Genomic DNA, 19320 nt, shown 5'->3' on the forward strand with positions numbered 1-19320 from the left:
CCCTACAATAATACCTATCCGTGTACAATAAAGAAGTAATTGGAGGAGACACCGAAAATTTTTTGGCAGAGCGAGCAGCGCGGTGGAGCAGTCTGGGGGCACACACGACTGCACCAGCTGCAAATGTGGAGATATGGGATAGGGGACCTTGAGATGGATAAAATTCAACTCACAGGCTGTTGTGAACATGAAGAGGGTTGAGCATCGTATACATCGTTCTTTCTTCTTATTTTATATCTATTACCTTCTCTTCTCCTTATATGGGTTCTGCTGTATGTCAATCGCGAACTGGAAATAATTTGATTCCATAATCACTTACACAGCGCAATAGTATGAAGTTGGGAATCTTTCTAACTGCTGGTTTGCTGATGGTGCAAGCTATATACGCCTTGCTGCTCCAAGGAAAAATAGTAGGTGTTCTTCCGGAGTATAAGTTGCAGAATGCCGAACAAATTGTCAATGGCAATAATTTGCCCATACGGTTCACGGTTGAGTTAACATCAATTGATGGTGAAATCTCCCACAAAATGCGGGCTTTGGTGAATTCGAAGTATGAATTCATATTCAACCACGTGAATCCCGGGATCCACGATCTCTCACTTGTGTCACATGACTTCATCTTGGATAAAGACAGATTCAGAATCGAGGCCAACCACTCGACGATAACTGCAACAGACTATTATTTGAACGGAAATAAAGGACAGGCTTCCAATGTCACTGACACGGTCTTGGTGGTGTCAGTGGTTGGCGAAAGAAAATACTATGAGGTTCGTCTGGGGTCGGTAAAAGAGATGCTTTTGAACAGTCCATTAGGCTTCATTTTCAAAAATACCGGATATACGATTATGTTTGTGGCCACATTGGTGATGATGGCAGGCCCCTATGTGCTCAGCATAGTGAACCCAGAGATGTCCAAACGTCTTGCAGAAATACGGGAGGAACAAGGCCAAGGGAGAGGTATGTTTGATCCAAAGCCAGAAGCCCCAAAAATCGAAGAGATCTCCAGACTGGCACCAGCACGAGGCACGAAGAAAAAGAGGTAAATGTAGCATATGTCGAATAAACATCCGAGTTGTGTAGTTTCTATTCATCTCTATTTATGCTAATCATCCTTGGAACTGGTTTCATATTCCTTGGAGTGGTCTGGCTTTTGGCTGGGGTTATTGAATCCTCCGTTGACATAATCGAAGTCAGCTTCGGCCCAGTGAGCAAATGGATAAGTAGGTAACGTTTTCACCGGCGTTTCTTTGGTGATTAAACCCATATCAATCTGTCTTTGAATAAGTTCATCTAAATATCCAGCAATATGATCTCTGAAGATCTCGAAAAACTTATATTTGATGATTTTTTCGGGTGCTTCGTAGATGATCTTCCTGATCAAAGAAGGCACCAAAGGCTCATTCTTCATCTCATCAAGAGAATAGAAAATTGGATGGTTTGTGAAAATAATTGCTTGGGTTCTGGGCAATCTTCTTAATGTCTGCCTTTCGACTCTAACATGGAAATCCTTAGGATCCATGGTTAGGGCCTCCTTCTTAACTTGCTCCGTTAATTCCGGTTCCTTGTAAACGTTGTTTTGTCTAAGCTTGTGATCCCAAGTCATATACCATGATGCTCTTTCTACCGGAGAACTGGGGGTCAACCTGCCAAACCATCTTTCCATCGACGTCTTTAACTTCTCGTGGTAGTAGGGAACGTCATTGTGAATTACGTCCAAGTGTTTCCCGATCTTGTGGTTGATTCCGAACGATCCTCCTGGGAACGGGACGGCTGCTGCAACCAAATAGTGTAAGTCGTCTTTAGGATTCTTCATCACCAAGTAGAAATCCTCCTTGGCCATCTTGGTTACATAGAGTAAAGGATGCTCTTTCAAAGGCCGGCTCATGTCAATAACCTCTTCTGTCAACTCGTTTTTCACAATTTTCCCGTCTTTTCCTCTATCCTCAATTAACGTAAAACAGAGAGGGTAACGCTTTAACATGTGGTCGGTGACAGTTTCCATCAACTCCAAGCTAGGTTCGTATCCTTCTGGCAACCAGTCGATGTTTTCCTTGCCGTACTTGAACCAGATTCTTTCCTTCTCCTTGATGTAATGCCAGTAGTATTTATCCATGTCCAACCAGTGGTTGATTTCCAACTTGAAAATCGACATGGTTTGATGATATGGCCATCTGAAAGGTCTCCATGGTCTGTCATCGTAGCTCTTAACTTGTTCCGGTGTTATCATCAATGGAGTAGGTTCTGCAGCAACCTGAGGATCACCATCTTTTTTGGAATATGATGATTTTCTGGACTGGTTTGGAGTTGGTGGATTTGAGAACAGTAAATAGCTCTTGTAGAATGTGCCGTACTTACGGTAAAGGGCTCCAACTTGTTTGTATGACAATAATAGAGATGTAACAACCCCACAAAGTGCCAAAATCAATAATTTTGTGGTGTCTATCATGATGTGATCTGCTGAAAAGGCCAATTTGGCATCATGTTGCTTATATAGCCCCAAGCATAGTCTTATCAATTTGGCGCGATAAGGAAATCACTACCGCATCGGGAAACAGAAGCCTGGACGGAAGCGCAATGATTTTTTTTGTCTGTTTGGGGTAAAGAGGCTCGCAGCCTACCGGAACCCTACTCCAAACTATCATAATATCCCGTGAGAACAAAATCGAATGATTCTTCCAAGTCTAACTCTGGGTTTGTGTCTGTTTGTACAAAGTCGTAAGGTTTTTGCGGTAAAAGCTGAGGAAACTCCGTCGCGCTCGGGGCCTGTTTAATGGCTGCAACACAGTTATTGATCCACTTTTTCACATATTCCTCTTGGTTGGTGATGGCCAAAAGACCCATATACTGATCGAAACCGGTTTGACCAAGCTTGAGTTTGATGTACCTGTTGGAGGCTCGGGCCTTGACCATTTCCATGTATACTGGGTCTGTTGGAGTCTTTATGTTGTTATACACCAAAGTCTTGAAAGTCTTCAGGAGAAGCTTTTGCTGGAGATGAATTTGGGTTTTTATAGGAAGCTGTGAGTCAGCCAACCACAAAAGCACATTGTACCGATAAAATGAGTAGCCCAACTGGCTGTATTTCTGCATTATACTGCAGTACTTGGAGCGCTCTCTAGGCGAACACTCAGTTTCCTTGAGGTAGTGTCGTGAAATGTGGTAGTTGACTGCCAACAAGTTGGCTAAGTGGCTTGCTCCTGGAATTTCGGACTCTAGGAGCCCAAAGTCCTCAAACCTAAAATTGCCAAGGGTTCGAGTAAGATCAAGCTCTTCAGAAGGCCTTTGTAGCATGCCTGAAACCATTGTAGTCACCTGTCTTATTCCTTCTGACTCATTAATTTGGACAAGTCTTCCCAACAGTGATAAAATGCCAGGATACTCCTCGAGAGCTTGGAGCACCAAAGTTCTCCGCTTGGTGAGGATTTCAAAACTATTGACAATAGTAGCTTTATAGGACGCAACACTTACACAGTCGACGGCAATAGCCCGACATTCTTCTTGGTCTTGAGATGGAGGTTCAGGAACCTGTATGCGCTTCAAGTAACTCCTCATCAGTTCAAGTTCCACCCGATCAATGGAGGTAGACGAGAATCTTAAAGTAGTAGAAAAATCTTTGGTGAACTGTTTGATCTCCATATCCGTAAGGTTATCGAAAATATCGATATAGTTCTTCACGTGCGTCGAACACCAATCAACAGTGTCCTGTGGCTTTGTGAACGCCAATACAGCAAAGTACTGTCCTAACTGCCGGTGGTATAAATCTCGAGCACTATTTTTGATGATACTGTCAACCATCTGTTTGGACTCAATTAACTTATTAAACACTCTGCTGGTCTCCACGAGAAATTGCACATACTCACTGCTCACAAGCATGTAGTATAATGTGCTGAAGTGGTCTCCTCTGCTGTGGACCAAAATGGACCGACGTACAAGAATATCGTAGAGGGAACTACCGAACCGAGAAACCAAGGTGAGATAGTGTTCGAGAGCCATGCTTGTAGAGAGAGGCTCTCGAGCTCGAGGTCCCACGACCGAACTATTGACCAAGAGGGTCGTCACCACTGGCGAAGCATCACCTAATGGTGGGAGGGTAAACTCAGTTCCTTGATGAAACAAATATTCTGGGTTCAAAGCAACTTGCAGGCCATCGAGGGATTCTAGCTCTTGCAAAATGTCGCCCAAAAACCCCGTCATATCTGGGTTGTACGCGGTGTCTGAACCCAAAGATCCAAACAAGTTATCAAGACATGAAAGAGGGTTTTGGATGAAGTTGAAGCCAATTACATGTTGAACGGATGGACGAGTTTTGATTCCAGACTCTTTGAATTTTTTCTTCCACAGAGGCGGCGGTCTCCATGCCATGAGATCCCTGGTTACACTCCTGTCGAATTTGGAGGACATATGAGGATTATTGAGGGTTCTGTAGGCGATGGGTACAAAATCAATGATTTTTTGGCCCAATTTGTACGTTTCTTGAAGATACAAGTTGTTCACCACGCCGTATACACATATCTTACTCCAGGTGTCTTCAGAGGGCGTGTCCATGTGCAACGAACCCCTGAAATGCATTTTTTGTGGTTTGGGGATCTCTAGTTTGGGTAGGCTCGCCAAATCGTCTGATGTCAGAACCATCTGTTTCCACTGGTGGTTGGGAGAGACCCGAGCCAATTGGAGTATAGACGAGATGACCTGGTTGCTGTTAGAAGGAATCGACGAGAAACCTCGCCGTAAACCCCATCCAATGCACAATCGATGCAATTGTGTCATTAATGCTTTGTGTTTTGTGAGAAAAAACTCATCTCAGTTAAATACGTAAGTGTACATTTTTATAAATGTTGCAATAATGCAAGGATAATTATTTCACCACACGGATAAAAACTATTAAACAGAGCTTTTTATATAAAAACACCGGATAGGAACCAAGGTAAAAAAATCACAATCTTCTACCTCTTCTACCACCCTTTCTTCTGGTGGAATCAGATGGAACTGGAGTAACATCTTCGATTCTTCCAATTCTCAAACCAGATCTGGCCAAGGCTCTGACAGCAGCTTGACCACCTGGACCTGGGGTCTTGGTCTTGGTACCACCGGTAGCTCTCAACTTGATGTGAACAGCGTTGATGCCAACTTCTTTACACTTGACAGCAACATCTTGGGCAGCCAACATGGCGGCGTATGGAGTGGATTCGTCTCTGTCGGCCTTGACCTTCATACCACCAGTGACTCTGGCGATGGTTTCTTTACCGGACAAATCAGTCACGTGGACGAAAGTATCGTTGAAGGAAGCAAAGATTCTTGCTACACCGAAAACAAGGGAACCGTCTTTTTGAGCTAGAGGCGTTAGTAACAGGATGAAACGAGATGGTGGGGAACCAATAATGAACCAGGGAATGCTATTCGAGGTGAAAGATCAAAATAATGTATACTTTGTGATGTATACTTGATGATGTACAGTTTCGATGGTCGAGAGAAGGATGGAATAATGGGGGGTTTTTGGAGGCCTCGACGCCAGGAAAACGCAGTGGACAACGTCTGTGGACTGTGCTCATTCGATTGTGCCCATATTGGTCGGCGCTTGTACTAATTCTATCACATACCAGTAGACATTCTTGACTATGTTAAAATTTTAATTAAATTTTCACTTGAGATTTTTCCCTGAGAAAAAACTCTGAGCGACGGTGGGCGCGACACGACCACACCCGTAGTGGGCCACCCGCTATGGCAGGGCATCGCGGGCTGCAGCCCTCATTCCCTGTCGCTACCATCCCAAACTACTCTACCACCTAAAGTGTCTTACAATGAACTCCATTAAATTTATATTACATGTATCATGCGAGCTATAATCTAGTAAACGAAACCCAAGATCTTTCCGGAAACGTGCTTTCTTCTGGCTTCTTCGTGGTCCATGATACCAGCAGAAGTGGTCAAAATAACGTAACCAAACTGTCTGGCTGGCAACAAGTTGTCGGTCCATCTCTCAATGTCACCAATCTTCACGTTGAATCTTGGGTTGATAACACCACACTTGTTCAATCTACCGTTCAATTGGACGACGATTTTACCGGATCTGTGGTCATCAATGTATTCGAATTCACCAATGTAACCGTGCTTTTGCATGACGGTCAAGAACTTGACGATGACCTTGGAGGAAGGTCTGATCAACACTTGTCTCTTTCCGGTTTTTTCGGCGTTGTTAATGGCGTTTAAAGCATCAGCTAAGACGGAGGTTCTGGTCATTGTGGATGTTGAGGTTGAACTTTTTTTTTCAAATTTTTCAGCTATGGTAGAGGGCGCGCGGGACGTGTCAAGGCCCAATTTAAAGCAGTCACATAACTACCTGGGCCACGCATATAGGTCGTGCGCTCCCACCGCTCGCACTAGAAGGTCTGTGCACCAGAAGAATTTTTTTCCAGTAACCTTGAAGAGTATTCATTGAAGATGCCAGTATGTATTAATGAACCAGGAGAGAGATACAGAGTCACAACCGTCCACAGAACATCGTATACAGCGAGAATAGAAACACCAGGAAAGCAACGATGGATCTGTTCCAGCACCCCATTCTGCTGAACCATACCCGAGACACAATATTCCAACCATAACCGAATCACACCTATCACGTCACACAATCACCAGCCCATCAGTACACTCAACAGTATCATCACTTCCTTGATCCACCAACTTCTACTAACTCGTATAGTCTCAAAAATCATTCAGAACCAAGCAAAAGTTGGGAAAGGCCCAAAAGCAAAACAGACCATTGCCTCAATGGATCAGATTGAAGACCGGTAACACCATTAGATACAACGCTAAGAGAAGACACTGGAGAAGAACTAAGTTGAACATCTAAGTGTCTCTATTCTTTACAATCGAGTTCTTATATATAAAACTATTAGTCATGGTTAAGCATGTTTAATTAATATAAACCAATCTGAGTTTTCTTCTCTATACTTTACACTTCCTCTTCAAACACCGTCTCGATGGGCTTTTCCATGAACGAAGCGTGGCCAAATACAGCCACTCCACTGCTTCCGATTAACCACATCATGGTGGAGATGGGAGAAGCTAAAAATCCCAAAGGAACTGCAACCACAAATAATCCCGTGTACAATTGAGAAGTGGTTAATCTGGTGAAGGGCAAAACCAAGTCATTGCCCCCCAAACGGCTGATACCAATCACACCACCACCAACTAGCAAGATTACAAACAATAATAACAAGTTGGTAACCAAGGCGTAGATACTCAATATCGAAACAATGGCCAAGTAGTTGGCAGAAAAGTAGCCCAAGTTGTAGGACACTCTACTTTGGACCTCACCAAAGTTGGCGGGCTTGGACACTCTTCTGACATCAAAGAACTCCTGAGGAGGACGGAGTTTGGAGATGGATGATTGTAATGATCCGACGTCTGTACGGATTCTATCCAAACTCAATCTTTCGGAGAACTGGGCCAACTGAGGAACGTTAGTACGGGGTCATACGAGTACCGAGAACCATATCGGTATATTGGATGGTTGTTTTGCAAAGTTTGTTACGTACTGGAAAAGAAGAGATGAAGTTAGACATGGTTGTTTTCTGTACGTGTAAACTTTGAGTTGGACGTACGCGATATTGACCACGCGACATTGGCTCCCGGCTGTGCACGACATTGGGCGACAAGAGATATTGGCGGAGATTAGCCGCAGGCTTTGGGTGCTGATGACAGTGGTTAGTGAGGTGTATGGAGCGGGTGTTGAGTCTGTGGGTAGTTACTGGGTATTGCTGGGGTGGGTTTATGGGTAGGTATATGAGACACGAGGTCGCACGGATCTGGTGCCGTTCTGTGCGTCGCGGTGCGGCAGAGCTTGTGCGTCGCGGCTGAGAGCTGGTGGTGCGCTCGTACGGTGAAACCGTGGGGAGCTCCTGCAGGCTCCCGTCTACAACAAATAGACATAATGAATACAATACACATGATACATACTATGGGACATATGTCGCCCCGTGGAACCCTATCGTATGTGTCACAACGCCAAATCCTTTCTCACCATCGCCTGGCAAATCGGATGATATCCCAGCTCAAACTCGAGAAAGTACTTCACCGCCATGTCATGGTCCACCTTATTGAGTGTCACGTACCCCGGACGCACAAACTTCATTCTCCCCACAGTTCCCAACCACCGGCCTAACTTTTCGTAAAACTTGTGATTGTGCCCTCCAACCTGAAGAAAGTACCACCGTGATAACACCTCTGCATTGGTCTCATGCGAGTACTTTGGGCCGTAGATTTCGTCCAACGCCTCGAGGGCATCGCGGTGGTGGGCCCAGACGAACCCGTCCTGTTTGTTGAACGCAATTAACGTCTCTAAAAACACCACCGATTGATTCCCGTCAAGCACCTTGAGATCGTCAAGGGAGAACAACTCCGTGAACTTGGCCCCCTCAACGATGGCCGTGTGCCACCGGGCCGCCAACTGGTAGCACTGGTCCGCCAACGTGGTATCAAAATCAGGTTTGACTGGGGGCATTCCAGGTGCGTACAACCAAGAATCCCAATTAATCTGATCCAAAACCTCATGGTCGTCGCTGAAAAAATCGTACAACGTGTCCAAGAACTGGTAGGTGTCCAAGGACTTGTACTTGAACTTGTTAAAATAGAATGGAATGAAGGGATCGAATTTTTGCTTTCCCAATAACGTTTCGATGTAGTACAACAACGTAGACCCCTTTTCGTATGGAACCACCGAGAACGCATCATCGGGATCAGAACCATCCTTCAAGTCTTGCACCAAGCATGAGAAACGGGTGGCACTTTCTCCCATAGCTTTGATGGCATTGGCAAGGTCATACCAGCCAATAATGGCCATAAAGTCCCGGACCGCATCTCCGTGCACCTCAGCCAAGATCCGCCTCTCAAGGTACACACACCAGCCTTCGTTGAGCCAGAAGTGCTCCCATGAGCAGTTGGTTACGAGGTTCCCTGCCCATGAATGAGCCAATTCGTGTGCAACCACATCAACATTGGACTTATCACCGGTGACGATCGTGGGGGTGGCAAACGTCACGTTGGGGACCTCCATGCCCCCGTACGGGAACGCAGTGGGCAAAATAAGTACGTCGTACTGCTTCCACTCGTAGCCAAACACGATTTTCTCGGCTGCCTCGAGAAACTTTTCCACATCTCCATCAAACTCGTGCTGGCACCGCTTCAAGTTGGGCGACTCACAGTACACGTGAGACCGGGGACCCACCGGAAGCTTTTGGATGTCACCTGATGCAAGGGCTACAAGATATGATGGAATTGGCACCGGCTGCGTGAATCTGTACACTTTTTCACCCACAGTTTCGGTGTTTTCACCGTCACCTTGGGGCAATCCCGACATAACAGCAGGCAATGATGAAGTCACACTCATTGTGTAGGGGGACTTCAACGCTGGGGTGTCGAAACACGGGAAAAGCGATCTGGAGTGGATGGCCTCGCTCTGCGAGAACAAGTAAGGGAACTTCTTCCCATCAGTAGCACTCTTTTCAAGAAATTGCAAGGCCGTACACCGAGAGGTGGTCACAAACACTAAGTGGACACTAATCTCCTCATCAACGGCACAAGCACGAGAGATCACAAGAGGTGAACCTAACGCACCAGTCCTTTCACCAATGGTGAATTCTTGTGCCACATCATTCACAGACACCGCGTGCACGTCCAAGTACGACGTATCAAGCACTATGGACTCGGTGGAAGCCACGGCGGTGAGCTGGAAGGTCACGTCTCCGGAAACGGTTTTGGAGGTGAAGTTTATAACGAAGTTCAAGTTGGTGGAGGTGATTTGGAAATTGGCGTAGTTGGAGAGCGTCGACGGGTCTGCCTCGGGCAGCCGTCCTGGACGCGGGATGCCATGAACCTGGTTAACAGTCATGTGCGGGAAGGACGTGAGTAGATGATGTGTGGTAATATGATTACTTATTACCACAGCGGTTCAAAAGCCTTATAAAGGGAGCCGCGAAACTTTTGGTGCCATTCAACTGGATGCAAAAAACAGTGCCGTGTGAACAAAACGCACACGGCAGCTGGGAACGGTTCAAGCTACTTTAACAGCCTATGGGGATATTTGTGTTTGTGGATGATACAAGCATTCGAATAAGTATGACCACAAGTATGGGCATATTATGTGTCATGTCTGAGTATATGGTGTCAGTGTCGTATATGGTGCTGATACCGGCAGTTGTAAAGCCATGTTTTAAGCATCGAATGCGGCGGGACGCCGTGCCAGTTCAACGGTTTTTGGCCTGGGTTTCAGAAATATGTCAAATGCCGTTTGAATCATGGGTCATTGTGCCGCAGGGAAGCGGTGGGGGCACGCTGCGAGCGCTCGCGGGAGCCAGCGCTCGATGGGGGCCGCCCGCTAACGGAACCGTGGCTGGTGCGAGCGCCAGCACTTTTGTTTCTCCTCTGTTCATCTGTTCTGCGCGCTCATTGTTATTCCTCCCGCATTCCTTTGTATTCCACATACACCACATTACACCTCCCACCCTCCGATGCCGTTATGGACATCTCTACAGACACCACGGCCGTGTCCGAAAACGAGCTTCTAAAGTCACCGCTCCATCAACTTGAACTACAAACGGCAAAGGCCAGAGCCAATAGCCCTCACAGCCCAACCCCAGCATCACCACTAAAATCAAGAACTCCACCCCTACTGCCGCTGCCGGCCCAGTACTACCCCGACCGCGATCACGACCATGATCGCGATAGCATCTACTCGTTCGACTCGGTGTCGACCAATGGCCGGTTGTTGGACCGCTTGGGACTCGAATCGGATGACTTGTTGGACACCGATGAGGTGACAACACTACGGCTCGAGCGCCTCAGCATCAGCGACGTGGCGGGACGCCCATCCTCCCGCCACAATAGCGTCCAGCTCCAAAACCCCTTTCGCCTGCCGCTGATCCCGCATCCCAATACCAATCTCACCCGGCTCCCGCTGTATAGGGCCAATCATCTTTTTAATATCCACCCTAATTTGACTCGACTGGGATCGACGTCAAGAGACAAGGTTTTTGCCGTCGACCCCGCGCACCTGCCCGACCGTGTGCTTGAAGGGGCCGAGTTGTCGCCGTTTTCGGTGAAAAACGGCCCTGGAAACATCGTTTATGCCAGCCGCAATAGGTCTGTTCACTCTCTCAAAGCCCTGTTCCAGCCCGAGACCACGTCGGTGATTGGGGCCACCGGTGCCATATCCAAGAAGAAGCTGAGCGTCGACTATAACGAATACGACGAATTTGACTTTAACTCTTCGTCTGATTCCATCAACGCTTCACACTCTCGTATACCTCACCCTGGTGCTGGTGCCATGGCGAGAACCAGATCGGTGTCAGCGAGTGTAAATTCAGGATCTCTCAGCCGTGAAGGTAGCACTCGTCGAAGCATATCGGACTATACGAACACCACGTCGTCCCCCAACGGGAAACTAGCCGAGCTTTCGCCAGAGGACCGTACGAAGCTCTCGATGGAGCTTCGTGGCCAGGGCAAGCAAAGAGAAGCATCGTACCAGCTCCAGATTGCTGCTAACCCTCCTTTCAACTACCCGAAGGCGATGTTGTTGTACGCATTGGCACTTAAGTTTGGGAATGGGGTCAAACAAAACACCCCATCCTCACTCAAATGGCTTTGTCGGTGCATTCTATTGTGCACAAACGACACGCCGGAGTTTGCTTCTCGGGTGGGCATCCTTTCACAGGAAGAATTGGTCAAATGGGGGGTGAGCCACATCAGAAGTGATACCACCGAGGTGGACCCCATCAAACTCTATGATTACTACTCGAAATTGCCGGCCAACCAAATCACCAAGATCGTCAACACCATAAAGTCCCAGTCAGATCCTCTTGCATCTGCATACCAAGAGTTGGGGATGTTTTTCCTCAATGGCTGGGGAGTCGAAAAAGACGAATTACTTGGAATCCAGTGTTTGAGCATCAGTTCATCCATGGGCAACTTCAACTCAATGGTACAGTTGGGGGAGATCTGGGGTCTTAAGACCAGGTTTCATAAGAAGGACAACTTCAAGGCTTCGGCTTGGTTGAGACTTGGAGAGATATTTGGTGCAAAGACTATTGGAAATAGTTGGATCTATAAAGACAAATATCTCAAAGGGGAGTAGGATGACCATGTCTTTGTATTATGTCTTGTGTATTTTTATAGCATGAAACTAAACGTTTATTACTGTCAAGTCTATGAGTATGCAAGTTTAGGGCCCAGGCATGCCGGACTTTAAACTATAAATTAGGTCTTCGTTATAGATCTTGTTGTAGATGTTAATGAACGCATTCAATAAATGATAGAAAAACCTCATGAATTCCCCCAATTGAGTGTATGTGTTCAAAGGAAGGTAGTAGTTATGACTCATGGGCAACATAGTGGAAGATATTTCTCCAAAGCTTTTGCACCGCCGGTTCCAAATCTCCTGGAAGTTGACCTTGATGAAAAACTCGATGTTGGGACACACACTTTCCGATCTCTTCACCAAGTCGTCTGCCTGCTTGTAGTTGGTGATGATGTTGGCCTGTAAAGTAAGTTTTTTGGCAGCATCTGCTTCATCTGCCACAAGGGTTTCATAGATCGAGTTGATTCGTTTCAAGATGATGGTGCTTAACTTATGTAATATTCCCACCAAGCACTTCAAGTAGATATTTATGTCCTCATAATCCTTTTTGTTCAAATACGAGCTTCTTAGTTTGTTGATAGTGCTGTCGATACTCTCCATCAACACTTTCCAGTATCTGTCCAGCGGGGCGATGTTCATCTTTTCTTTCAGCTTGTCATCGAAATAGTATGATATCGCATACAAAATCAACGAGTCGAGCTCGATGATTAAAGAAAGAATTCCTTCGGTATTATTGGAGATGAACTTGGTCTCCTTGGCGAGTTTAATCCAGTACGTTTTCATTTTGATGTAGTCAACGTCTGCTTCTTGTGCTAGCCTTCGGTCGGCGGCAGGAGCTCTGGGAGTGTTTGCTCTAGAGAACACTGGTTTCGACACGGGAGTGCTAGGTCTGCTGACAGCCACCATGGGGGTATTGGCTCTGGGGGTTGTGGGAACCGGGGTACTCTTCTTCTTCTCCAACGAAATACCCAAGCCCACCGCACTGGACGGGTTGGCTTTGTGTTTATACTTGTCCAGATTGTAGTGGAAGCGTAGCAAGAACTTTGGCTTGGACTCGTCTAACTTATTGACCCACTTGATCTTTGTCTTTGTGGGCGAAGGGACAGCTTCCAAGCGTGCAGGAGAAGGCTGTGAGAGCAGTCTCGAGGGAATACGGTCGTTAATTTCGTCCTTGTCGTCGTTGAAAGTTGGTAAAGAAGGAGACAATTTGGGCGGAAGTGCTTTATATTCGTGGTATGCAGATATCATCTCGTCCAAGTTCCAATTGACTGTTATGCTCTTGGACACTGCAAGGGACAGCTTGGGCCGGGCTTTGGCGGGGTCAGGTTTGTGTTTTAAGTGGGATTTTGTGGAAACAGTTGGAGACGGTTGCCTTGATCTGGATGGCCCCTTGAATCCCGACGGGGACCGGGGGCGAGAATCTGTGTCAAAAATCGCCGACCGCATCTTTGGAGTCGTGGTAGTTCTGTAGTAAGTTGACTTGGCAGGGGAACGAGAAATAATACCAAAACTCACGTTTCTTGAGCCGATCCAGTGGGCTTTCAAGATGAAAATGTGTTACTCGCGCACTGGTGCTTTTTTGTTAGTGTAAATTTATATGGCTCCCAACAGAACCAAAAAGTACAACCAGGTCGAGCCGGTGCCGATGAAGACATCGTCCGAAGGTACGCTGGAAACTCCCGACCAGCGGTGGCCCTCCAGCCTTGAGAAATTTGTCAGCGACAGCTTTGTGAAATCAGGTGCCTTAAACCCCCATGAGAAGCTCATCTTCCATCAGCAGATAAAAGAACTCCTAGAGAAGGCTGAGGCACAAAACAAAGTGTTCTCCAACAACTGGGAAATGCAGAAGTTGCCGATTTTCCATCCCGGCCTTCCCCTTGACCTCTGCAGCAATATTAGCTTTAGCTCACCGGAACTGCTGGTGAAGAGAAAGAAAGAAAGTCAAAATAAGAAGAGAGCAACCCTACTGCCGCCTGAATTGACGCCGAAGATGCACGATTCAGAGCACAAGAAACCACAAAACAAGAAATATGATTCAGATCACAAGAAACGGCAGCGACTCGAGCGGTTCAGCTCACCTGACCTCCCGTCCAAACCAGTGTTATCTACAGAAACCACCAAAAATGGAGCTATTGTAGGAAGGTCCCAGGTTATAGAGAAGCGGTACTTGCGACTCACTTCAGAACCCGATCCCAACTCGGTGAGGCCTCAAGCGGTGTTGCAACAGGCAGTTACACGGCTTCTTGACTTGACCAACACAAAGCCATATTCATATATTAAAGACCAGTTCAAGGCCATTCGGCAAGACTTGACGGTGCAGCACATCAAGAACGACTTCTCTATGTATGTGTACGAGACGAATGCTCGTTTGTCGATACGAAACAATGACTTGGGGGAAATGAACCAATGTGTGACTCAGATCGAATACCTATTTGACCTGAAGCAGGAGCGAAACTCCCGGTTAAACCGCCTAGAGTTGGAGTTTATGTGCTACCGAATCTTGTACATGCTCATGGTGGGGAACCACTCGGAGATCTTCAAGATCAAGTACAAGCTCTTGAAAAAACAGTACCAGCATCCAGAAGAGGTGGACATGTTGCGGTATGCACAATTGGCATTCGACCTTCAGAACCTGATGTTGACGTCCAACTTCTATTCGTTCTTTCAAATAGCCGAGAAGTTCAAGACCATGGAGTTGGGGTCAATTTTGATTCAAAACTACTTGATTGAGAAAGAGAAGATCAAGACCCTTGATATTTTGGCCAAGAGCTACAAGAAGCTTTCTGAGGACTTTGTTATTAACATATTTAACAGTGATTTAGGCGATGTGTTAAGGTTCTTCGAGCACTTTGGCCTACAAGGTTTTGAGAATAATGAACTTGATTGTACGGTACTCCGGCCCCAGATCCAGTTGTTGATGGCCCGAACCAACTTCAAGAAAATCGACATCAAGGGCCAAGTATAGTGCCTAGTCCAACGATGGACCCAAGGCGATCATGGCGAAGTTATGTTTGTTGGCCTCATTGGTGTTGCTAATGTAGAACTGGATTTTCTCGTTCAACTTGGGGTCTTCGATGATATTACTTCCCCCAACGCTTTCACCCAAGTCCACAGGCCCGGTTCTTCTGCCGTCCAACTCGTACAAATGGTTATCTTTTCCCTTGACAAAGGTGATGAAATGAAGCTCTACTGAAATCTCTGGTGGAGGGGCTTCGGTCTGGCCACCGGAGCCGTAGTTTTCATCCAACTGGATCTGTTGCTCCAAGTTCTCGACCAACTTGGCGATATCTTCGGTCGAAAGTGACCTGTTTAATTGCTGGATCAAAAAGCTGTTGAGAAGCAGATTGTCGATGATGAGGTCTGACTGCAAATTGGTAATCAAGTGTAATAAAGCATACAATCCACACCCGTTACCGATAGTCTGCTTGAACCAACGAACCGTATCGATGCTTTCACTGGAATATGGCGCTCTTGTGGAATCGAAACGGGTTCTGTAGTCTTCATATTCTTTTGTAATTGGAAATAAGAGAGTCACCCCGAATACCGGCTGAGGAAGAAATGCCACTAGGTCGGGTTCCGTCAATGACAACACGTCGTGGAACTCCAACACCGGTGACAAGCCCAATTTGTGGGCCATGGCCGTAAAGATATCAGGATTACTCTCCAATGGAATAACTCGTTTACTATCGGGCATGCTGCAAACTGTGGTGGCAGTGGAGAAACTGATCACTGGAACAGTGGTGGCAGTGGAGAAATTGATCACTGGAACAGTGCGAAACAAAAATAATCATTAGCCATTTTTTTTTACAAACAAACCTTGCTTTTGCACTTTTTGTACTTTTAGTGATACATAACATCCCCTGACGTATACTAGGCATCTGCTGGAATGAGGAATACCTTGTTTGCGTTAGTGGTTTTGCCGGTGGTGTTGGCCTTCAACATCGGCCTATTACTGCTTGTTTGGGCATACCAATGGCAAAACACATACACCCCCACCACCACTGAAATCATGAAAGCAGTGATCTTCAGTGTGTTTTTGAACTTTTTGCTTCTGGTGCTTGATAAGTTCAAGACCATTTTCAAGCTCCCCGACTCTCATTGCTTCGATACGTATTTTCGGCCCCTAATCAAAGAAGTGTTGAAGTTTCTGATCATCGCATTCATATCACTCCATGAAAACCAGGATGGGCTGTGGAGCTTCAAGTTGACGGTATACCAAGTACTTGTAATCGTGGGGGTTTTTATGGGCACGAGCTTGTATGGATTTGTGAGAGACTTCATGCCGTGTTTCTACTTGAAGAACTATGGAGTGTTTTTGAAGCTTTACGACGATTTCTACTACATGGAAACCTATGAAGATGAGTCCCGAAATGATGTTACCAAGAGGATGATGGAGTCATTAAAACGGGGGTCGGTGGGAACAGGAGACTCGGACGAGACTTTGGCAGGTATTCTTCCGAAGAAGATTTCTGTTGGAGAAATTAGTTTTGATGATTCTGGAGACACCACTGTGGTTTCAGGAGTGTCAGACTTCAACAACGATGTTTTCGACCCCAAAATAAAGCCTCAGATGTCATTACCGGTATTAAAAAGAGGTCTCCCTTCTTCTCCAAAGAAGATCAACCAGTACAAATCGTGCTACGACTTGGTTGACAAGTTGTACGCGGTGTCACCCAAGAACACCTTCCATTTAGAAACTGCATCAGCTACGGTAATGACAAGAAACGATATACCAGAAGACGATGACGATGACGATGACGATGACAATTACGGTGAGGTGAGTGAGTTTTATGGCCCTGTTCTAAGTACCCCTAGTCCTAGCTCATCTCCGTTTACCGAAACAAGTCAAGTCTACAACGACCTCGACAATATCTCCGTACACACCACCGATACACATTATGATGGAGGGGGTGGTGGAGGTCTTGGCTTCGAATACAAGTTTCCTAACGGTGGAAAAATCAAATTGGGAATGGGTGGTGGAGGTGGTTTTGATTACGATCATAGAAACTCCACTGGGAAGCGGTCGTCTTCAAGCGGCAAAAGCTTTTCAAAGAAATCATCCCGAATGCTTTGTGAAGATACCACTAAAGCTAAGGGTTGGTTTAGCTGGATGACGCCCACCTCTCGTAAACAAAATAGCGTTAGAAAGAAGCTAAGCAAGTTTACTTTCAAGGGTCAGTCTGATGATGCTTCGATACACTCGGGCTTATTGTCAGGACCACCGACCCTTGGATACAGTTCTATTGGTGACCCAGAGGCTGGAAACTGTACACAACCCTCATTAAACGATCGCATTGTTATAACCAAGCAAGATTTCACCAATTATGTTTTCATTTCGCTTGGTATCGACCAGTTCAAAATTGATTATGATCCAATTTTTGAAAGGTACGGTAAGCAGCTTATACGGGATTTGAGTGTTTTTGAAGTATTGCTCTGCTATTTGGATAGTTTTATTTGGGTGATGGGGACATTGCTTGTGTACACATCTGAATTTTTGCAGAATTCCCGAGATTACATCGTTACGGTGATGCTTTTAAGCTTGATCAACGTTAACCTACTAAACAACTCAAACTTTCATCTCAGAAACATCTTACTTCTGAAGATAATTTTAAATGGAGTTATTCTTAGCATTCTAACTGTATTATGATATATTTATTTAATGAACATTTGTAAAATTAGTAAAATTTGCAACTGTTTCGTGTGAGCACAAATCATAACACTGGGTCTATTAAATATTACTCTATAAATACACTATCATACATATAAATATCATTACTTTAAAACATAGCTGTTCAAGAACTTCTCGTTAGTGAAGGTGAAACCGTTCACGTGAAGAATGTCTTCATTTGATTTGGTCATTGGTGGAGTGAAGGCCATTTCCGTGAATTCTTTATCAAAATTCTCCGCAAGTAACGGATTTGTGATCACTGGGAGTATAGGAGGCAAAACCGCCTGGTTATTGTGAATCAAGTCGTCCCAGTTGATATGTCTGAAGAATCTGTGCTTCTTGATAGCCTCGAATTGGTCGTCTTGGTCCAAGTTTATCCGTTTGTCAATATTCACCGCGAGGAGTTTGCGCAAAAAATCTTTTGCATCCAATGACAAGTAGAAGGGAAACTTCAAGTTCTTCTTGGAAGCAAGGATTTTCTCAGTGATTTTCTTGTTGTTATTGCCGGTAAAAGGAGGAGACCCCGTGAGCAAGTCGAATGAAATGCATCCCAAGGACCACCAGTCAACCTCGTAACTGTAGTTTTCATTTCGCAAGATCTCCGGAGCCATGTACTGGATGGTGCCAATGAAAGAGTTTGTTTTATCTTTGTCGCTGACCTTGGAGAGACCAAAGTCCGTCAATACCAAGCTCCCCAGAGAGTCCAACATGCAATTCTCCGGCTTCAAATCTCTGTAGATGACATGCAACTGAAGATGAAGGTATCTCAAAGCGAGCACGAGCTGGGCAATGTAGAAACAGGCCTTGGATTCGGGTAGAAACGATTCCTGCGACAAATGGTAGAACAATTCGCCTCCATCCAAGTACTCCAAGATGAGGTAGACCTTATTGAAGTCCTGGAATGCGTAGTATAACTTGACGATGTTGGGGTGGTTGACCCGTTCGAGAATCTTTTTCTCGTTCAAGGTGCGTTCGAGGTTGACTTCATTCACCTCGTTGTTCATCAAAAGACTGATTTTCTTGAGCTGTTTCTGGGCAAAAAGCTTGCCGGTTGTCTTTTGTCGTACCAAAAGAACCTTGCCATACGTACCTTTACCGAGAACCATTATGGGTTCAAAGTCGTCTAGAGTGGGCTTGTAGCTGGTGTGAACATCTTTGACACTACTGGAGATGAAGGGCTCGTTGATACGCAAATCAACCGAGTGGCTGCCTCTACGGGCGGAGGTGCGGCGGGGGATATCAAGCCGGGTCACGTCGGCGCCGGCGTAGTCGGTGACGATGTAGTCATCGGTGTCGTCTGGTTCTGGGTCCGAGTCATCGAATACGGGGGAAGAGCGCGTGGGATGGAGGCCCGGTGTAAAGGGGTCGGCCGGGTCAGGGTCCATGTCACTGTCCACAAGGCGGTAGTTTAAGCGGTCGACCTGGTCTGCTATATCGTCCATATTAAACATGCTCATGGTGTCATAACGAGAACGTTTTTCGAAGAGCGATAAATTGAGGTAGAATATGCAAATATACGCGC

General features: G+C 46.0%; 14 protein-coding genes across 14 annotated transcripts; 5 read left to right on the forward strand and 9 right to left on the reverse strand. All coding sequences in view use genetic code 12, as the record gives it.

Moving 5' to 3' along the window:
* Positions 1–332: 332 nt before the first annotated feature.
* On the forward strand, positions 333–1043 carry PSN45_002693 (uncharacterized protein; the record flags this gene model as incomplete). The annotated part of the gene is made up of 1 exon (XM_006684072.1): positions 333–1043. One exon carries the CDS (start codon positions 333–335, stop codon positions 1041–1043), a length of 711 nt encoding a protein of 236 aa, XP_006684135.1.
* A 59-nt stretch (positions 1044–1102) lies between these two features.
* On the reverse strand, positions 1103–2446 carry PSN45_002694 (uncharacterized protein; the record flags this gene model as incomplete). The annotated part of the gene is made up of 1 exon (XM_006683885.1): positions 1103–2446. The coding sequence occupies one exon, from the start codon at positions 2444–2446 to the stop codon at positions 1103–1105; it is 1344 nt and encodes a 447-aa protein (XP_006683948.1).
* A 179-nt stretch (positions 2447–2625) lies between these two features.
* Positions 2626–4569, reverse strand: PSN45_002695 (uncharacterized protein; the record flags this gene model as incomplete). Its single annotated transcript, XM_006683884.2, has 1 exon — positions 2626–4569. One exon carries the CDS (start codon positions 4567–4569, stop codon positions 2626–2628), a length of 1944 nt encoding a protein of 647 aa, XP_006683947.2.
* A 364-nt stretch (positions 4570–4933) lies between these two features.
* On the reverse strand, positions 4934–5607 carry RPS14B (40S ribosomal protein uS11; the record flags this gene model as incomplete). The annotated part of the gene is made up of 2 exons (XM_006683883.2): positions 4934–5331; positions 5598–5607. The coding sequence occupies 2 exons, from the start codon at positions 5605–5607 to the stop codon at positions 4934–4936; spliced, it is 408 nt and encodes a 135-aa protein (XP_006683946.1).
* Positions 5608–5844: 237 nt separating this feature from the next.
* On the reverse strand, positions 5845–6237 carry RPS22_1 (40S ribosomal protein uS8; the record flags this gene model as incomplete). Its single annotated transcript, XM_006683881.2, has 1 exon — positions 5845–6237. The coding sequence occupies one exon, from the start codon at positions 6235–6237 to the stop codon at positions 5845–5847; it is 393 nt and encodes a 130-aa protein (XP_006683944.1).
* A 201-nt stretch (positions 6238–6438) lies between these two features.
* RPL39 (60S ribosomal protein eL39) lies at positions 6439–6847 on the forward strand (the record flags this gene model as incomplete). Its single annotated transcript, XM_006683880.2, has 2 exons — positions 6439–6444; positions 6698–6847. The coding sequence occupies 2 exons, from the start codon at positions 6439–6441 to the stop codon at positions 6845–6847; spliced, it is 156 nt and encodes a 51-aa protein (XP_006683943.1).
* A 102-nt stretch (positions 6848–6949) lies between these two features.
* YIP3 (Prenylated Rab acceptor 1) lies at positions 6950–7562 on the reverse strand (the record flags this gene model as incomplete). Its single annotated transcript, XM_006683879.2, has 2 exons — positions 6950–7450; positions 7536–7562. 2 exons carry the CDS (start codon positions 7560–7562, stop codon positions 6950–6952), a joined length of 528 nt encoding a protein of 175 aa, XP_006683942.1.
* A 434-nt stretch (positions 7563–7996) lies between these two features.
* On the reverse strand, positions 7997–9886 carry LAP2_1 (Leucyl aminopeptidase yscIV; the record flags this gene model as incomplete). Its single annotated transcript, XM_006683878.2, has 1 exon — positions 7997–9886. The coding sequence occupies one exon, from the start codon at positions 9884–9886 to the stop codon at positions 7997–7999; it is 1890 nt and encodes a 629-aa protein (XP_006683941.1).
* Positions 9887–10513: 627 nt separating this feature from the next.
* Positions 10514–12127, forward strand: PSN45_002701 (uncharacterized protein; the record flags this gene model as incomplete). Its single annotated transcript, XM_006683877.1, has 1 exon — positions 10514–12127. One exon carries the CDS (start codon positions 10514–10516, stop codon positions 12125–12127), a length of 1614 nt encoding a protein of 537 aa, XP_006683940.1.
* Positions 12128–12214: 87 nt separating this feature from the next.
* On the reverse strand, positions 12215–13576 carry PSN45_002702 (uncharacterized protein; the record flags this gene model as incomplete). The annotated part of the gene is made up of 1 exon (XM_006683876.1): positions 12215–13576. The coding sequence occupies one exon, from the start codon at positions 13574–13576 to the stop codon at positions 12215–12217; it is 1362 nt and encodes a 453-aa protein (XP_006683939.1).
* A 151-nt stretch (positions 13577–13727) lies between these two features.
* Positions 13728–15095, forward strand: PSN45_002703 (uncharacterized protein; the record flags this gene model as incomplete). Its single annotated transcript, XM_066157914.1, has 1 exon — positions 13728–15095. The coding sequence occupies one exon, from the start codon at positions 13728–13730 to the stop codon at positions 15093–15095; it is 1368 nt and encodes a 455-aa protein (XP_066014011.1).
* Positions 15096–15098: 3 nt separating this feature from the next.
* YUH1 (ubiquitinyl hydrolase 1) lies at positions 15099–15824 on the reverse strand (the record flags this gene model as incomplete). Its single annotated transcript, XM_006684069.2, has 1 exon — positions 15099–15824. One exon carries the CDS (start codon positions 15822–15824, stop codon positions 15099–15101), a length of 726 nt encoding a protein of 241 aa, XP_006684132.1.
* Positions 15825–16139: 315 nt separating this feature from the next.
* PSN45_002705 (uncharacterized protein) lies at positions 16140–17777 on the forward strand (the record flags this gene model as incomplete). The annotated part of the gene is made up of 1 exon (XM_006683874.2): positions 16140–17777. One exon carries the CDS (start codon positions 16140–16142, stop codon positions 17775–17777), a length of 1638 nt encoding a protein of 545 aa, XP_006683937.2.
* A 125-nt stretch (positions 17778–17902) lies between these two features.
* Positions 17903–19255, reverse strand: PSN45_002706 (serine/threonine protein kinase; the record flags this gene model as incomplete). Its single annotated transcript, XM_066157915.1, has 1 exon — positions 17903–19255. The coding sequence occupies one exon, from the start codon at positions 19253–19255 to the stop codon at positions 17903–17905; it is 1353 nt and encodes a 450-aa protein (XP_066014012.1).
* Positions 19256–19320: the final 65 nt, after the last annotated feature.

This window comes from Yamadazyma tenuis, chromosome 3 (assembly GCF_029203305.1).
Source record: "Yamadazyma tenuis chromosome 3, complete sequence".
NCBI lineage: Eukaryota > Fungi > Ascomycota > Pichiomycetes > Serinales > Debaryomycetaceae > Yamadazyma > Yamadazyma tenuis.